This window comes from Cryptotermes secundus, unplaced genomic scaffold (assembly GCF_002891405.2).
Source record: "Cryptotermes secundus unplaced genomic scaffold, Csec_1.0 scaffold1509, whole genome shotgun sequence".
Taxonomy (NCBI): Eukaryota; Metazoa; Arthropoda; class Insecta; order Blattodea; family Kalotermitidae; genus Cryptotermes; species Cryptotermes secundus.
This window is the reverse complement of record NW_019737422.1, coordinates 53,041-66,602: the sequence shown is the minus strand read 5'-3', so window position 1 is coordinate 66,602 and position 13,562 is coordinate 53,041. Positions and strand designations below refer to the sequence as shown.

General features: G+C 42.3%; 1 protein-coding gene across 3 annotated transcripts in view; it reads left to right on the top strand.

Annotated features, from left to right (window-relative positions):
- Window positions 1–13,562, top strand: part of LOC111870439 (kelch-like protein 2) — a 78,537-nt gene that overhangs the window by 13,709 nt on the left and 51,266 nt on the right. For all 3 annotated transcript variants that reach the window (XM_023862740.2, XM_033753844.1, XM_023862739.2), the window contains one exon: window positions 3,767–4,069. In XM_023862740.2, coding sequence (XP_023718508.1) covers window positions 3,767–4,069 — 303 coding nt within the window. The remainder of the gene's footprint in view (window positions 1–3,766; window positions 4,070–13,562) is intronic.

Sequence of the window (13,562 nt, the reverse complement as noted above, 5' to 3'; positions counted from 1 at the left end):
CCCCCCCACACCAGCAGTGACGCGGCTGGTGAATCAGCGCTCCCCTCCCACCCCTCAGCGGTGGCGTAACGCTCGCGTAACAGGCGAGACATCACCCCGCCACGCTCGCCGCGGTGACGTCACGAGCGGAGCCGAAGATACCAGAGCCCCGTAACCTGGTAACTACGCAATGCTAGTCAACAGCGGTGACGTAACGCGCCACGCTAACGTACCCGTAATCAATTTCCTACTGTGACGTGGTACTCATTACGCAACCGGTAAGCACTGCTGCTATATAAGTGGACTCCACAGCAGCTAACAGGACAGTTGAAACATAGCAGCCTGCGAGTGTGCGATAACGAAGAAGTCAGCGAGCGGAAGACTTATTGTGTGCTTTCCAGACATAGTGATTGCTGTAGTAAAGTTATACTCGGAGTGTGTATTTCAGGGAGACTTGTATAGCTCCCGCGTTATTAATACGTGAAGACAAGTGAAGACTGTGTTAAGATATTTTGTTGTAGGGTTTGTAAACTGTGGAAACCCGTGACATTGTGATAATTAGTTGTAGCCGATATTTGTAGATTGTTCAATAAACCAGTTAACGATCTCTACGGCGTATTCAGTAACGTAAACACGTTACAATATATTGTCACATGTTGGGTATATAACGCAACAAATAACTTCACACTGTATTGAATATAGCAAATTTATTTCACATTCGCTCATACACTTATACAATTCACAGTTACACAATTACTTCCACTGCTCTCAGCTCTCCACACTCTGTCACTCCAGATCATACACCGCTCAGCCAGCTTCTTATACCGTTCCCTGTTGCCCCGTGTTAACAGCGGTGTCCCCTGTTATGTCACCGCTTGGGGGGGGTTTACTGGCCTGTTACCGTAGCAGTGACAGCGGCTCCTATGTTGTTACGTTACCGCGGGGGGTGGGTTACTGAGCGCCGCGCAATGACAGAAGGAGTGGGGGTATGTGATGTCACTCGCGAGACCGCAGAGTTCACGTGACCCCTACTTCCTGTTGCGCCATCCACGTCACAATATACAGGGTTATTCAAAAAGAATGAACCGATTTTATTACGCAATATTTTATTAAAGGAAAGTAACACAAAACTCCAGCCTAGTCACAAGTATTCTACTCACAATAAACTTTTATTTCCTGTCTTAGAAGTGTTCAATGTGGCCACCACCTGCAGTACGGGCAACATCAATGCGATAAGAGAATTCCTCCCAGGCGCCTATCAGCATATCACAATGCACTGAGTTAATCGCTGTCGTTATTCGATATTTAAGGTCATCGAGGTTAGTGAGTAGCGGTGGAACATAAACGTAATCTTTTACATATCCCCACAAGAAGAAATCACACACTGTGAGGTCTGGGGATCTCGCACGCCAAGCACAAAGAGCAAGGTCTTGGGTCCCCTTCCGACCAATCCATCGCTGGGGCACTTATTCATTTAAAAAAGCTCGAACCATCAGGTGCCAATGGGGCGGTGCTCCATCTTGTTGAAAAATGAAGTCATGCGAATCTGCTTGAAGTTAAGTGAAGAGCCAGTTTTGGAGCATATCGAAATACATTTGGCCTGTAACGGTGTTTCCTTCAAAGAAAAAGGGACCATAAACCTTGTCTTGAGACAGCACAGAAGACGTTCACCTTAGGGGAATCTCTTTCCTGCTCAACTGTTTCATGTGGGTGCTCTGTTCCCCAAATACGCACATTGTGACGATTGACTGTGCAGCTCAAGTGAAAAGTCGCTTCATCACTAAAAATTAAGCGTGAAATGAAGGTTTCGTCTTCCATCATCTCCAGCATCGAATCGCAAAATTCCACCCGCTTCCTTTTGTCATCATTGGTAAGTGCCTGAACGAGCTGCAGTCTGTATGGTTTCAAATGTAGTCCTACTGTTAGCACACGCCAGACAGTGAATTGAGGGATCGTAAGCTCACGGCTGGCTCGATTTGTTGACTTCCATGGGCTCCTCTCAAACGCAGCTCGGATTCTCGCCACTTGTTCCTCCGAGACTCGTGGTCGACCTGGACTTTTCCTTTACACAGACACTCATTCTCTTGAAACTGTCGAAACCGTCGAATGTTCTTAGGACCGGGCGGATTAATGCCGAATCGCCTTCAAAAAGCACGCTGCACTGTGACAACCGAATTTGTTTTCGCGAACTCGAGAACGCAGAACGCCTTTTGCTGAGGACTCGCCATTCCAAGGGTAAACGAACAACTGAACGTTGCCGGAAGAACGACACGACTTCAGCGCCCCTGTGGCAGCCATTCACAACTTAGATAACTCCTCTTTCAAATGGTCACTGACTCATTCCATGATGATGCTTGAGAACTGAAGCAATGCGTCATGAAATTGGTTCATTCTTTTTGAATAACCCTGTATATGTTATTTCAGCATTACATTGTGCATGAACAACTTATCATTGGTGCCATCACCACAGTTTGTGTATAAACTTTATATATTATTTTTCAACATGTTTCAGCCCCTTATGGCCATCAAGTAAAATATTTACACCTTGCTGCTGTTTTCCCCTACATTGACCAATGTTTACAGCTGGGGGAGGTCATACATGATATTTGTCAGTGTTAATGCTAAAATATACAATTAGGTGCAGAACATGAAAATACTGAAGTACTAAATTGTTGAAATATTTCATTTGTTTCAGTGTTGTTAAATAATGTTTATTACTGGATTGCTGCAGAAGTTTCTTCAATTCCAGCATATAACATTATATGTTAAAATAGTAAAATATTAATGGTTTTACTGTTGTTGATGGTGTTATTAAGTAGTGTTGTTTGTTTGTCACAGCAGAAGTGGTCTCGTCTTATATGAATTGAAATATTGGTTTTGTGTTGGTTTTTAGATTTATGTATTCCATGTGATATGTGGGAATTGTTTGTGTTTATGTTTCTTTTTCTCTTGTAGTAGGTTGATCTTGTTGACTCATGCAGACACACCTTTCACAACCAGATCAACGTAAAAGAGGAAAAGAATCATAAACACGCACAACACCACAACAAATGAAACATTTTAATAATTTAGTACTTTAATATTTTAATGTTTTGCATATAGTTTTGTATGTTAGCATTGACATTGACAAATAACATGTATGACCTCCCACAGTTGTAAACATTGGTCAGTGTAAGGGATAATAGCAGCAAAGAAGAGAATAAATAAACATATTTTACCTGATGATTGATCTAAAGAGTTGAAACATGTTATAAAATAATATATAAAGTTTATACACAAATTGTGGTGACAGAACCAATAATAATAAAAAAACATAAAATATTATTTCTTAAGAGAATGTGAAATTACAACACAGTGACTGTGGAAAATGTTTTGGTGTTATGCTGTTAACTGACTAATAATTTTAAATTTGTCATATGAAATCTGTATGGTGACACTACAAACATTTCCATTAGTAATATGAGTGCTGTTATAAATCTTTGAAATCATAAAGTGTGCCTCATCAGTATACAGTCAGAGTTTATCTCAGAATATTTACATCTTTGATACTGCTCTGTATTTGAACATAACTGCCTTTGATTTTTTTATTCTGCATGTCAGTGAAACATATTCCTTACTTGTGCAAAAATTTCACAATTTATATACCAGAAGTGACAAAATGATGATTTTATTCTGTGCACCTTGAAACCCTCCAGCACAAGAGAAAGGGGTGTGCAAATGGTACCAGCTTCAACATGTTAATATTTTATATCATTGCTCAGAGAAAATGTTTGTATGTTAATTATAGGTGACAGAAGAAAATGTGTATCTGATAATGGAAATAGCAGAACTTTTGCAAGTGTCGGCCATACGAATGGCATGTTCAATTTACTTGTTGTCAACGTTGAACACCAGCAATTGCTTCTCAGCATATGTGCATGCCACTTTATGCAGTTATAGTGACATAGCACACAAAGCATTTCGTTATATACTTCACAACTTCAAATCTGTGATGGAGGAGGAGGAGTTCCTTCATGTGCCACCAGAGACTCTGTTGAACGTTCTTAGTTCAATGGTACTGGATGTCTCTAATGAACACCAGCTTTTGAAGGTAACAGTGAAACTGTCACATAATTTGTAACATGTGGTGATTCCTGGAATACGAGGTGGTATCCATAATTTCTGGGACTGATGCTGCCATCTGTAAAACAGTTGTAGTAGCACAATGCAATGGTAGATGGTAGTACTAGCATATCTTGGGAGTCAGTGTACAAAATTTCACACAGCAGGTTGGACATGCTGATTTTTTACATCCTTTTAATTGGAGTCATGTATCTGGCCTGACTGAATTTTGCGATGGATCTGACAAAGAGTGTAAATCAAATTTTCTGCAAATCTTGGAAAAAATGTGATGGAGACCGTGGCAGTGACACTATTTGCCTCACTGGATCATTCATCACTGCTCATGATTCTCCAAATGTTTATAACAATGATTAATTCGTTACATTTTCCTTGACATTATCATTGCCTAAGGTGTAATTATTATACACAGTATTTTGGGGTTGGCTGTACTCCTTTATGTGTTTTCCACTTATTACAAATTATAAAACACTCCGTCCAATGTGACCTGTAAGTCTTTTACTACATAAAAACTTAACACCCTTACATGTTTCGGCCTCTGTGGACCATCTTCAGAGGGTAAACATCACTACAAATCAAATCAAACTCACTTATTATTTTTTATATTTATGTTTATGCACACTCTTCAAGGGTCTTTTTTAATTATTATTTTGTTATTTATTAGACATGTTTGTTACTTTATACTTTGGTTCGATCCCGGGTCTGGTCAAGTGGGATTTGTGGTGGACAAAGTGGTGCTGGGGCAGGTTTTCTCTGAGCACTTCGGTTTCCCCTGCCAATCTTCATTCCACCAATTGCTCCACAATCTACCTCACCTATCATCTGGGGCTGGTACAATAGGCCAGAAGTGGCCGCAGTACAAGGGTCTTAGTCCCACCCCACTAGCAATAAAAAAATACTTTATACTTTCATTTTTCTCTGGTCAGTATGCTTGTAGTTTGAGTTCAGTAGTCAGGGGGGATAACTGAGCTGTGCATCTGTCTTGTTCTCAAAACTTGCATTTGAATGAATGAATGAATGAATGAATGAATGAATAAATGAATAAATAAGGGGTAGGCCTTGACCGATCCTTGCACTGTGGCCATTGTGATCTGTTGTGCATCCCACCCTGTTTGAACCCTTCAACAATCCTACACTTCAGATAGAGTGTAATATCGTACTTAAAGGGGTGTTTTTGTAGTCTCCTGGTTCCATGAAGTGGTGTCCCAGGTGACAATGTTAAGTAAGCTGTGGCCTTGCAATCACATATGACATGTGTGGCTGATTCATCTTTTTCTGGGCACCTTTCATGAGTGGGATTATTGATGAATCCCATTTTGAAAATATGTCCTTTCAGGTGACAGTGTCCTGTAAGTAGTCCTTTCACCCACTGTAACTGATTTCTAATTAGTTTCAGTACATCTTAGTTTGACTGGCAGAGGACCCTTGCAGGAAACTCTTTGCATGTGTGGGTTCTGTTAAGGAATCCCACGATTTTTTATGGTTTCTGTTTGTTCAGTCCCTGGCAGCCTTCTTGGCAATCTCTGTTGGGAGGTTGCAGAGTGGTTCAGGTCCTATAAAAGGACATTCAGATCCAAATCTTGCCAATTGATCAGCAGTTTCATTATCTTTGATGACCCTGTGACCCAGCACCCATATAAGTTGAAGTCTATTATGTTCAGCCAGTTTTTTGAGGGATTGATGGCAGTCCCAGGCCAGTTCTGAGTTGTTCTGGTAATTTTCAAGTGCTTTAATTGCAGCTTCATTATCTTATAGAATATAGATGTTTATAACCCCTGTCTAGATTCCCCACTGCTCATCCCTTAGTGGTATACACTTCTGTCTGGAATACTGTGGTGTATTTTCCAAGGCTAAAGCTAAGCTTTGTCCATGTAACATAACCATATATCCCAAAACCAGTGCCTTTATTTTGTCTCAGAACCATCTGAGTACCAGACTAGTCCCCCTTTCCGGTTTGGTTGAAACCTATCTTTCCATTCACTTCTATCAGAATCTGACTGTGAAAGGCTTGTCATAGACATGTCCCAGTATCATTTTATCAGTCCCCATCTATAGGAGGGGTTCTTTCATGCCTTGAGGCATGTATGTATGCCCATATCCTTTGGATTTGAGTTTTCAGTGTTTATTGCAGTGGGGTCTAGGATTCCTGCTCTGGTCACTACCTCTAACTGCAAGTGCAGTGGGGAGAGTCCAGGGAGGACCTCAATTGCAGCTGTAGGAGCTGTCCTCATTTCTCCAGTAAACCCAAGCAGGCCAGCCTCTGTAGTTTGCTAAGTTCAGCTCTGCTTGTGAATTTAACCCTAGACCACTACATGATGGCAGGATAGGCGGCTGTGGGTCTCACAGTCGTGGTGTATATCCAATGCATAGCCTTTGGTCTCAGTCCTCAGATTCCCCAAACATTCTTCTGCAAGTCCAAAAGACTCTGTAGATCTTGTTTATTACCTTATTCAGCTGCTGTTTCCTTGTCAGTCCCTTGTCTAAAGTTAGTCCAAAGTACTTAACCCCACTGGACCCCTGGATTGTTTTAGTGAAGAGCATTGGTTCCTTAAGTCCCCTTATATCCCTCTTCATTGTATAAGGTATTGTGACATATTTGTAAAACCTCTGATAGTCTGAGGGTTTTCCCACTGATTAGGACTGCAGTATCTTTGGCATAACCTACTGTATAATAATCATTACCACTGAGCGCCTATCAAAGTTCAACCACAACCAGGCTTCTTAGTAGAGGCAAAAGCATACCCTCCTGAAGACATCCCATATTTGTGGACCCCCTCAGGTTATATCCTCATAATGTAATTGTTATATTTCCACCTTTCATCGTGGAGCAGATCCACCTATAAATGGTGGACTCAGTGCCATGCCTTCCAGCAGCCTGTTCTGTCAGAAACTCCTATAAAGGAATGCTTCTATGGATTTTTCTTGTATTCAGTAGCACTTTCTGTGCATGTTGCCACATTGTGAAGTGCATTTTTGTTGATTTTTCAGTTTGGTAGTCATGTTGATTTTGATGCAGAGGATGCTCCTTCAATACACAGTCCATAATATGCCTGTCCACTATCTTCTCTATTATCTTCAAAAGGAAAGGTGGCAGGCTGGTAGGACAATAAGCCTTAGCCTCAGTATAATCAGATTTCCCAGGCTTTGGTATGAATGTCACTCTTGTCTCCAGGCCATGGGGATATGTCCCTCCATATGCCAGGCAGGCTCTTAATATGCAGCACAGGTATGGAACTAGGTGCTTCATCCCTTGCTGCAGGAATGCTGGCAGAATATCATCTGTTCCCTCTGATTGGAGTGGTTTACAGATACTTAATGCTCGTTTAATTTTGGATTTATTAACTACATCCTGGCCAGAATCCAGTCTTCCCTGTTCCTTTTGCTTCTGCATACATCAAGATTCTGCTGTCATGTCAGTCATTTGAATAATCAATCAACACTGCACTGGAAAAGTACATGGTCAGACACACAAAAAACGAGACTAATCCTATAGCTTGGGGCCACGCCATAGCTCAGGTGGTTAGTTGCGGCTTCCCACTGCGACGGCTTGGGTTCAAATCCAGGTCTGGTCAAGTGGGATTTGTTGTGGAAAAAGTGGCGCTGCAGTGGGTTTTCTCCGAGTACTTCGGTTTCCCCTGCCAATCTTCATTCCACCAAATTCTCCATCATCATAATCACCCGAGGCAGGCTACAATAGGCCAATCAGCGGCCGCAGTGCTGAGGGGACCCAATTAGGACTCCCCCCCTCACTAAGCAAACCCTATAGTTTGGGAACCGAGAATGGGAGGGGAAAGACAAAGAGAAGGTTATAACACATTTTCTAACCTGTCACAATGAGACAACACTCAACTCCATAGCTCTACTCAGTATGAGTGGACGTGTGTTCAGATATGGATGTTTTTTTACCCTTGGTTGGAAAATGTTGGAGTGAAAGAGTGAACAGTGTGTTAACATAAAGTTTCTTGTGAAACTGAAGAAATCCATGATGGAAACTTTTCAATTACTGGCTGAGGCTTACAGTGAAGAGTGCATGTCTTGTGCATGTATTTTTGAATGGCACAAAGCATCCAAGAATTGTTTGAAGTTCAAGGGCATGCTGATGTGTTTTCTTTGATATCCAGGGTACTGTAATGACAGAGTGGGTTCCCAGCAGCCGGATGGTAAATCAGTATTGTTACCTTGAAGTCTTGATGAAATTGCATAAACTCATGAGAAGGAAACCACCAGAATTATGGAGAAACGGTTGCATCAAAACAGCATGCCAGCCCATAACACTTTGTCTGTGAAGCAGTTTTTAGCTAATCACATCACTGTGCTTGAGCACCCACCCTATTCGCCAGACCTGGCTCCCTGCGATTTCTTCCTCTTCCAAAAAATCAAGTCGGTGCTCAAAGGAACCCATTTTTTGTCAGTAGATGTGAAAGCAAAAGTGATGAAGAAATTGTAAAAGGTGAGGGCCTCTATATAAGTGTCTGAGCGTCATGTCCTTTTAGCTATATTAAATAGCTTTCTTGTTTTGGCCCTCAGCCCATTCAGCATTTTACTCCACCAAGGTACTTTCCTTGGTGAGTGAGTGTTCGTGGCTGGACAGTTGGTATGATAGGACAAGATGATGGCTTTTTGCAGCTGGTCAACAGCCTGTCTCGTATCATGTGAATTTTTCATGATGTGGTCTCAACATTTGCACTTTGGTTGTCTTTTCATGACTCCCAGTTGATTCTCTTAGGATCCCTAAAAATAATTCAAGTTATAACTATGTTACCTATTTGAAAGCATATATAGAATAGTAGATCAGAGTGAAGTACTGAAAATTTGGGAAAATTATATTACAGAACTATATGATCGACCTAATCGGCCAGAAACCTTAGAAGTTGAACCGGAAGAAGTAGTAGATACAGACGAGAGTGAGGTGGAAAAAGCTATCAAGGAAATGAGGAAGGGAAAGGCTACAGGAGATGATGATGTACCTGGAGATGTGCTTAAGTTACTGGGACAAGGTGGTTTGAAAACACTGACAAAACTAATGAACACCATATATGAAATTGGAGAGTGGTCCAAGGACTTTACAGAAGTGACAATGATTGCCTTAAAGAAACAGACAAAAGCTACAAAATGCAGCGACCATCGCACAATAAGCCTTATTGCACATACAGCAAAGATAGTAGCAAAGATACTTAAAAGAAGAATTGAAAGGAAAATAGAGGATATACTTGGAGAAGATCAGTTTGGATTTAGAAGAGGAAAAGGAACCAGGGATGCAATTGGGATGATGAGAATTATAGCAGAACGAACTTTGGAGATAGATGAAGAACTGTGTGTTTGCTTCATAGACTGGCAGAAGGCATTTGACCGTGTAAACTGGACCAAATTAATGCAGATCCTAAAGGAAACAGGTATCCATTAGCGTGAAAAAAGATTGATTAGCAAATTGTACATGGATCAGAAAGTTAGAGTACGACTGGACAGAGGGGAGACAAGAAGTGTCCAGATTGGAAGAGGAGTTCAACAAAGATGCTGTTTATCACCAATTCTGTTCAACTTGTACAGCGAATGCCTTACCAAGGAAGCTCTGGATAGGCTCGGTGACNCCTCATCTCCCTCTTGGAGTTGGGTTCAAAGATCCCACCGCTGCCACCATTGTTATGTCGTGGTGGGGTGGGGCGTGAAGGTATCCCCACCGCTTCCACCACTGTTATGTTCTTAGATCCTTACGACAGGGGTGGATTGGTAATCCCCACTGTCACCTTCTCTCTTGCCGTCACAGGGGTAGGACTAAGGAAACGTCTGAATAGCTTTCTCTATCGTTGCTTCGTGGCTAGGGGCTGACTGTTCACCGGGCTTGTCAGGAGGGCGCAGGTGCGAAATGTGGAAAGGGAGAAAATCACAACAAAAACCAACATCCTCACCCTATGCTACCCTATATTAGTAAAACACAATCAATATACAGTTATATACATTTGGAATTCTCACACTGAAAGGGCCGACTGGTGTCGGGTTACACATTACACTTGGCTACCTCGCATCACTCGGTTGATCATTCTTACGCCCTGTACACTTTTTCTACGTCCCTAACTCAAGCCCCTTGGAGGAGTTAGACTTTAATAATATTTATTGCGCATGGCGATAAGAGTAGCTTCCACTTACTTTGCGTTGAGTCTGCAGACGGATGGCGTTGCCGGGTGTCGAGTCGGTGTCCATTTGGACAGGGCCTTCGGCCGCAACTGGCCAAAATTACTGTTAGAATAATCCCCCTCCTAATTTGGTCTCGGGGTTATATACCCCTATTTATGCTTACTCATTATTTTCCCGGAGGGTGCAAGTCCGCCTCCAATGACGTCTTATCCCAAGGTGGGTGATCTCGTTAGCTGGGATCCTAAGGGGATACACCCCCTTCTACTGCTAAACCGTTTGGCTGACACTTTTACCTCCAAACGTCCCCCCATCACACAAGTGTAAATTCTGTAGTTAGCCATTCGATATACATTCAACGTCATTCTGCTGACTGGACATTCCCGCGTGGCAGCCAATGTCCGTATAAATCCATACGCAGAAATTCCTTTAAGTTGTTAACCTCTCTTACATCCGCTTTCGTACCTCTTACAAATATTTCCCAAAACCAAATCTATCCTAACAAATATTTTTCCCTAAAATACGAAAATGTTAATACTATGTTAACATATTACCGGGGGTTGGCCTTCACTCCACAACAATAGACTAATTGAAATTCGAAGGTGCTATAGCATGGAAATCAATGTGGAGAAAACAAAAGTAATGAAAATTTCGAGACAACCAACCCCAGTAACAATAAAGATAGACGAAAAACAACTGGAGAATGTGAAATGTTTTAAATATTTGGGTAGCAAGTTAACAGATGATGGAAGGTGTACTAGTGAAATTAAATCCAGGATTGCCATGGCAAAAGCTGCATTTAGCAAGAAGAAGAATCTTTTTACCAGCAAATTGGACTTAAATTTGAGAAAGAAACTAGGGAAATGCTACGTTTAGAGCATGTCTTTCTATGGGGCTGAAACTTGGACACTTAGGGCAATAGATCAGAAACATCTGGAAAGCTTAGAAATGTGGTGTTGGAGAAGGATGGAGAAGATCAGTTGGACAGATTATGTGAGAAATGAAGAAGTGTTAACTAGAGTCAGTGAGCAGAGGAATATCTACACGAAATAAGAAAATGGAAGGCTAATTGGATTGGTCATGTTTTACGCAGAAACTGCCTTCTAAAAGAAGTTATTGAAGGAAAGATAGAGGGGCGGATAGAAGTGACAAGAAGACGTAAGATGATGCTGGATGACCTTGGGGACAGAAGAGGATACTGTCATTTGAAGGAGAAAGCTCCAGATCGCAATAAGTGGAGGAATTGTTTTGGAAGAGACTGTGGACCTGTCGTCTTGACATTACTGATGATGATGATGATGATGATGATGATATACCTGTGGTCTGGCAAAGATGGCTCATCAGATACATGTCAGTTACTTACCAGGTTTCTTATTTGTTTGATCCCTAGTGTCAAATCAATTCTCTCAGATTGGTTCCTGTGCTCCCCCATAATATGTGGTGTGTATGTGTATCACATCAAATGATGAAATGCTTTCTCCTGCTGCACCAGTATTACATGACGTCCCTCAGTTCCTTATTTGGCAGTGGTTTATATGAATCATGTGGAAGGTATGCTGAAGTGATGGTTAGTTCCTCACAGCTACCTTTATGTATGTCATCCTCACCAATGTTGCCTCCCTACAACATAACTCCAACAAAGACAGGGCATTAGTATGGTTCATGACATAAATAAAGGACCTTGCATTACTAATGGGGGCAACAGAAAAGTTGTTCACCGTGAGCTAGTTAGATCTCTTTTCCTGAAGAAGTGCTAACTGCCTTTCCCATAGCAAACTGTTGACATAAGACTGCAGTAGCTGCTTTGCTGTGGTGTAAGTTAATTTGAATGAATTTCATGGTGTTAGGTTCTCCCCCCCCCCTTCTGCCTACTCTTTCATCTNGGGGGGGGGGGCTGTTCCATCATCCCCTTCCCTTCCATTCTCCGTTTTCAGCAGTTTGGGCTCCCCCACTATTCCTATTGCCCTCCTCCATTCAGTGATCTTAGTCTCAGAATGGGGGGCATAGTAGTGCTACCCTCCTCAGCAGCAGTTCCAGAGGATGCTGGGCTCTTTGCACCTCCTTATTCAAATCTGGGGTCTGCTTCAGGATCACTGAGGACTTCAACAGGCTTATGTGAAAATTTTAGAGCCTGTCTCCTTGATTTTGTAGAAATCCCACTCTATAATAAGGGTAAGACTCTGGCCTTTTAGCTCAGGCAGCCTATCTAGCACCCTCCAGTGCTTAGTATGAAACCCCGGGTTGCAGACATTAATCCACTTCAGAAGCTCATCAGAACTTTTTGCAGCCTCGTCCTTTGTCCCGAGAACCACCACTGACATGTTTCGAGAGGTTCATGGCATCTGTAGCCTTCAGCCAGGTCCCTGATCCCAACCAGTGATTGTCAATGGCCTTGATGAACCATTAACCAGACTGTTGGTCAGCACATGCATAAATAAGTGCACCTTCCTCCAGACTGAGGGACCTCAGGTGTGGTAGGTCTCCTTTTGGAGTCCCAGGAATATTCTTCCCAGTTCTTTGAGGATGAGAACTTGTTCATCTTCTTGTCAGCTTATCTTCAGGATAGTTTTCCTTGAAGATAGCTCTATCTTGATGTTTGTCAGAGCCTCCTTATAGGTCCTTGGTCACCTAGTCCCTGTGCCTTTTTGGAGGTTTGACCCTTTCTGGATTCTTAGTACTCCTGGTCAGGGTTTCTCCATGGTTAGACATGCCCAGGTTTCCCAGTTGCTGGGTACCACTGGTTCCTGCTTGGCTTGTCAATGATTTTTTTTTACTTTCCATCTAGCACATACACACAATTTTGTCTTTGCTAGGTGGAACCTGCCTATTAACTGAAGCTAGGTGTTTTAGACACTCTCCTTCTGCACATGTGCTAGAACTGCTAGCTCCCTAGAAAGAGGTCCTTGGTGTTACTTTTCTGTGGGCAGGTGTCTCACTACTGGTTCGTCCTTGCCCTTGGCTGAAACCTCAACAGCAGGTTCACTGGTTGTGTCAGTGTCCCTTGATGGTGCACCAGAGCTCCAAGCCCTCTGCTGAAGTGTTTCTTATAGGGATCTCCCTGTAAGGGAGTCCTTTCTTTTAGAGTCTTTCAAACCAGATTTATTTTCTTCGGTATCCATATACAATACAAGTAAAGGAGATTTAAAATGCCACCATCCGCAGCACCCCCATATGGGTTGAAGGCATGAGTACAATGGAATGCTGCCTGGTGCCCCAAGGGGACCATTAACGACACTGGCAAATTTCCACCCCAGTGCCATGCAGCCCTCAGCATGATACCTCACACCTTGGCTTAGGTGGACCATTGCTCTGTTTGTCATCCTTTCAGATGTTCC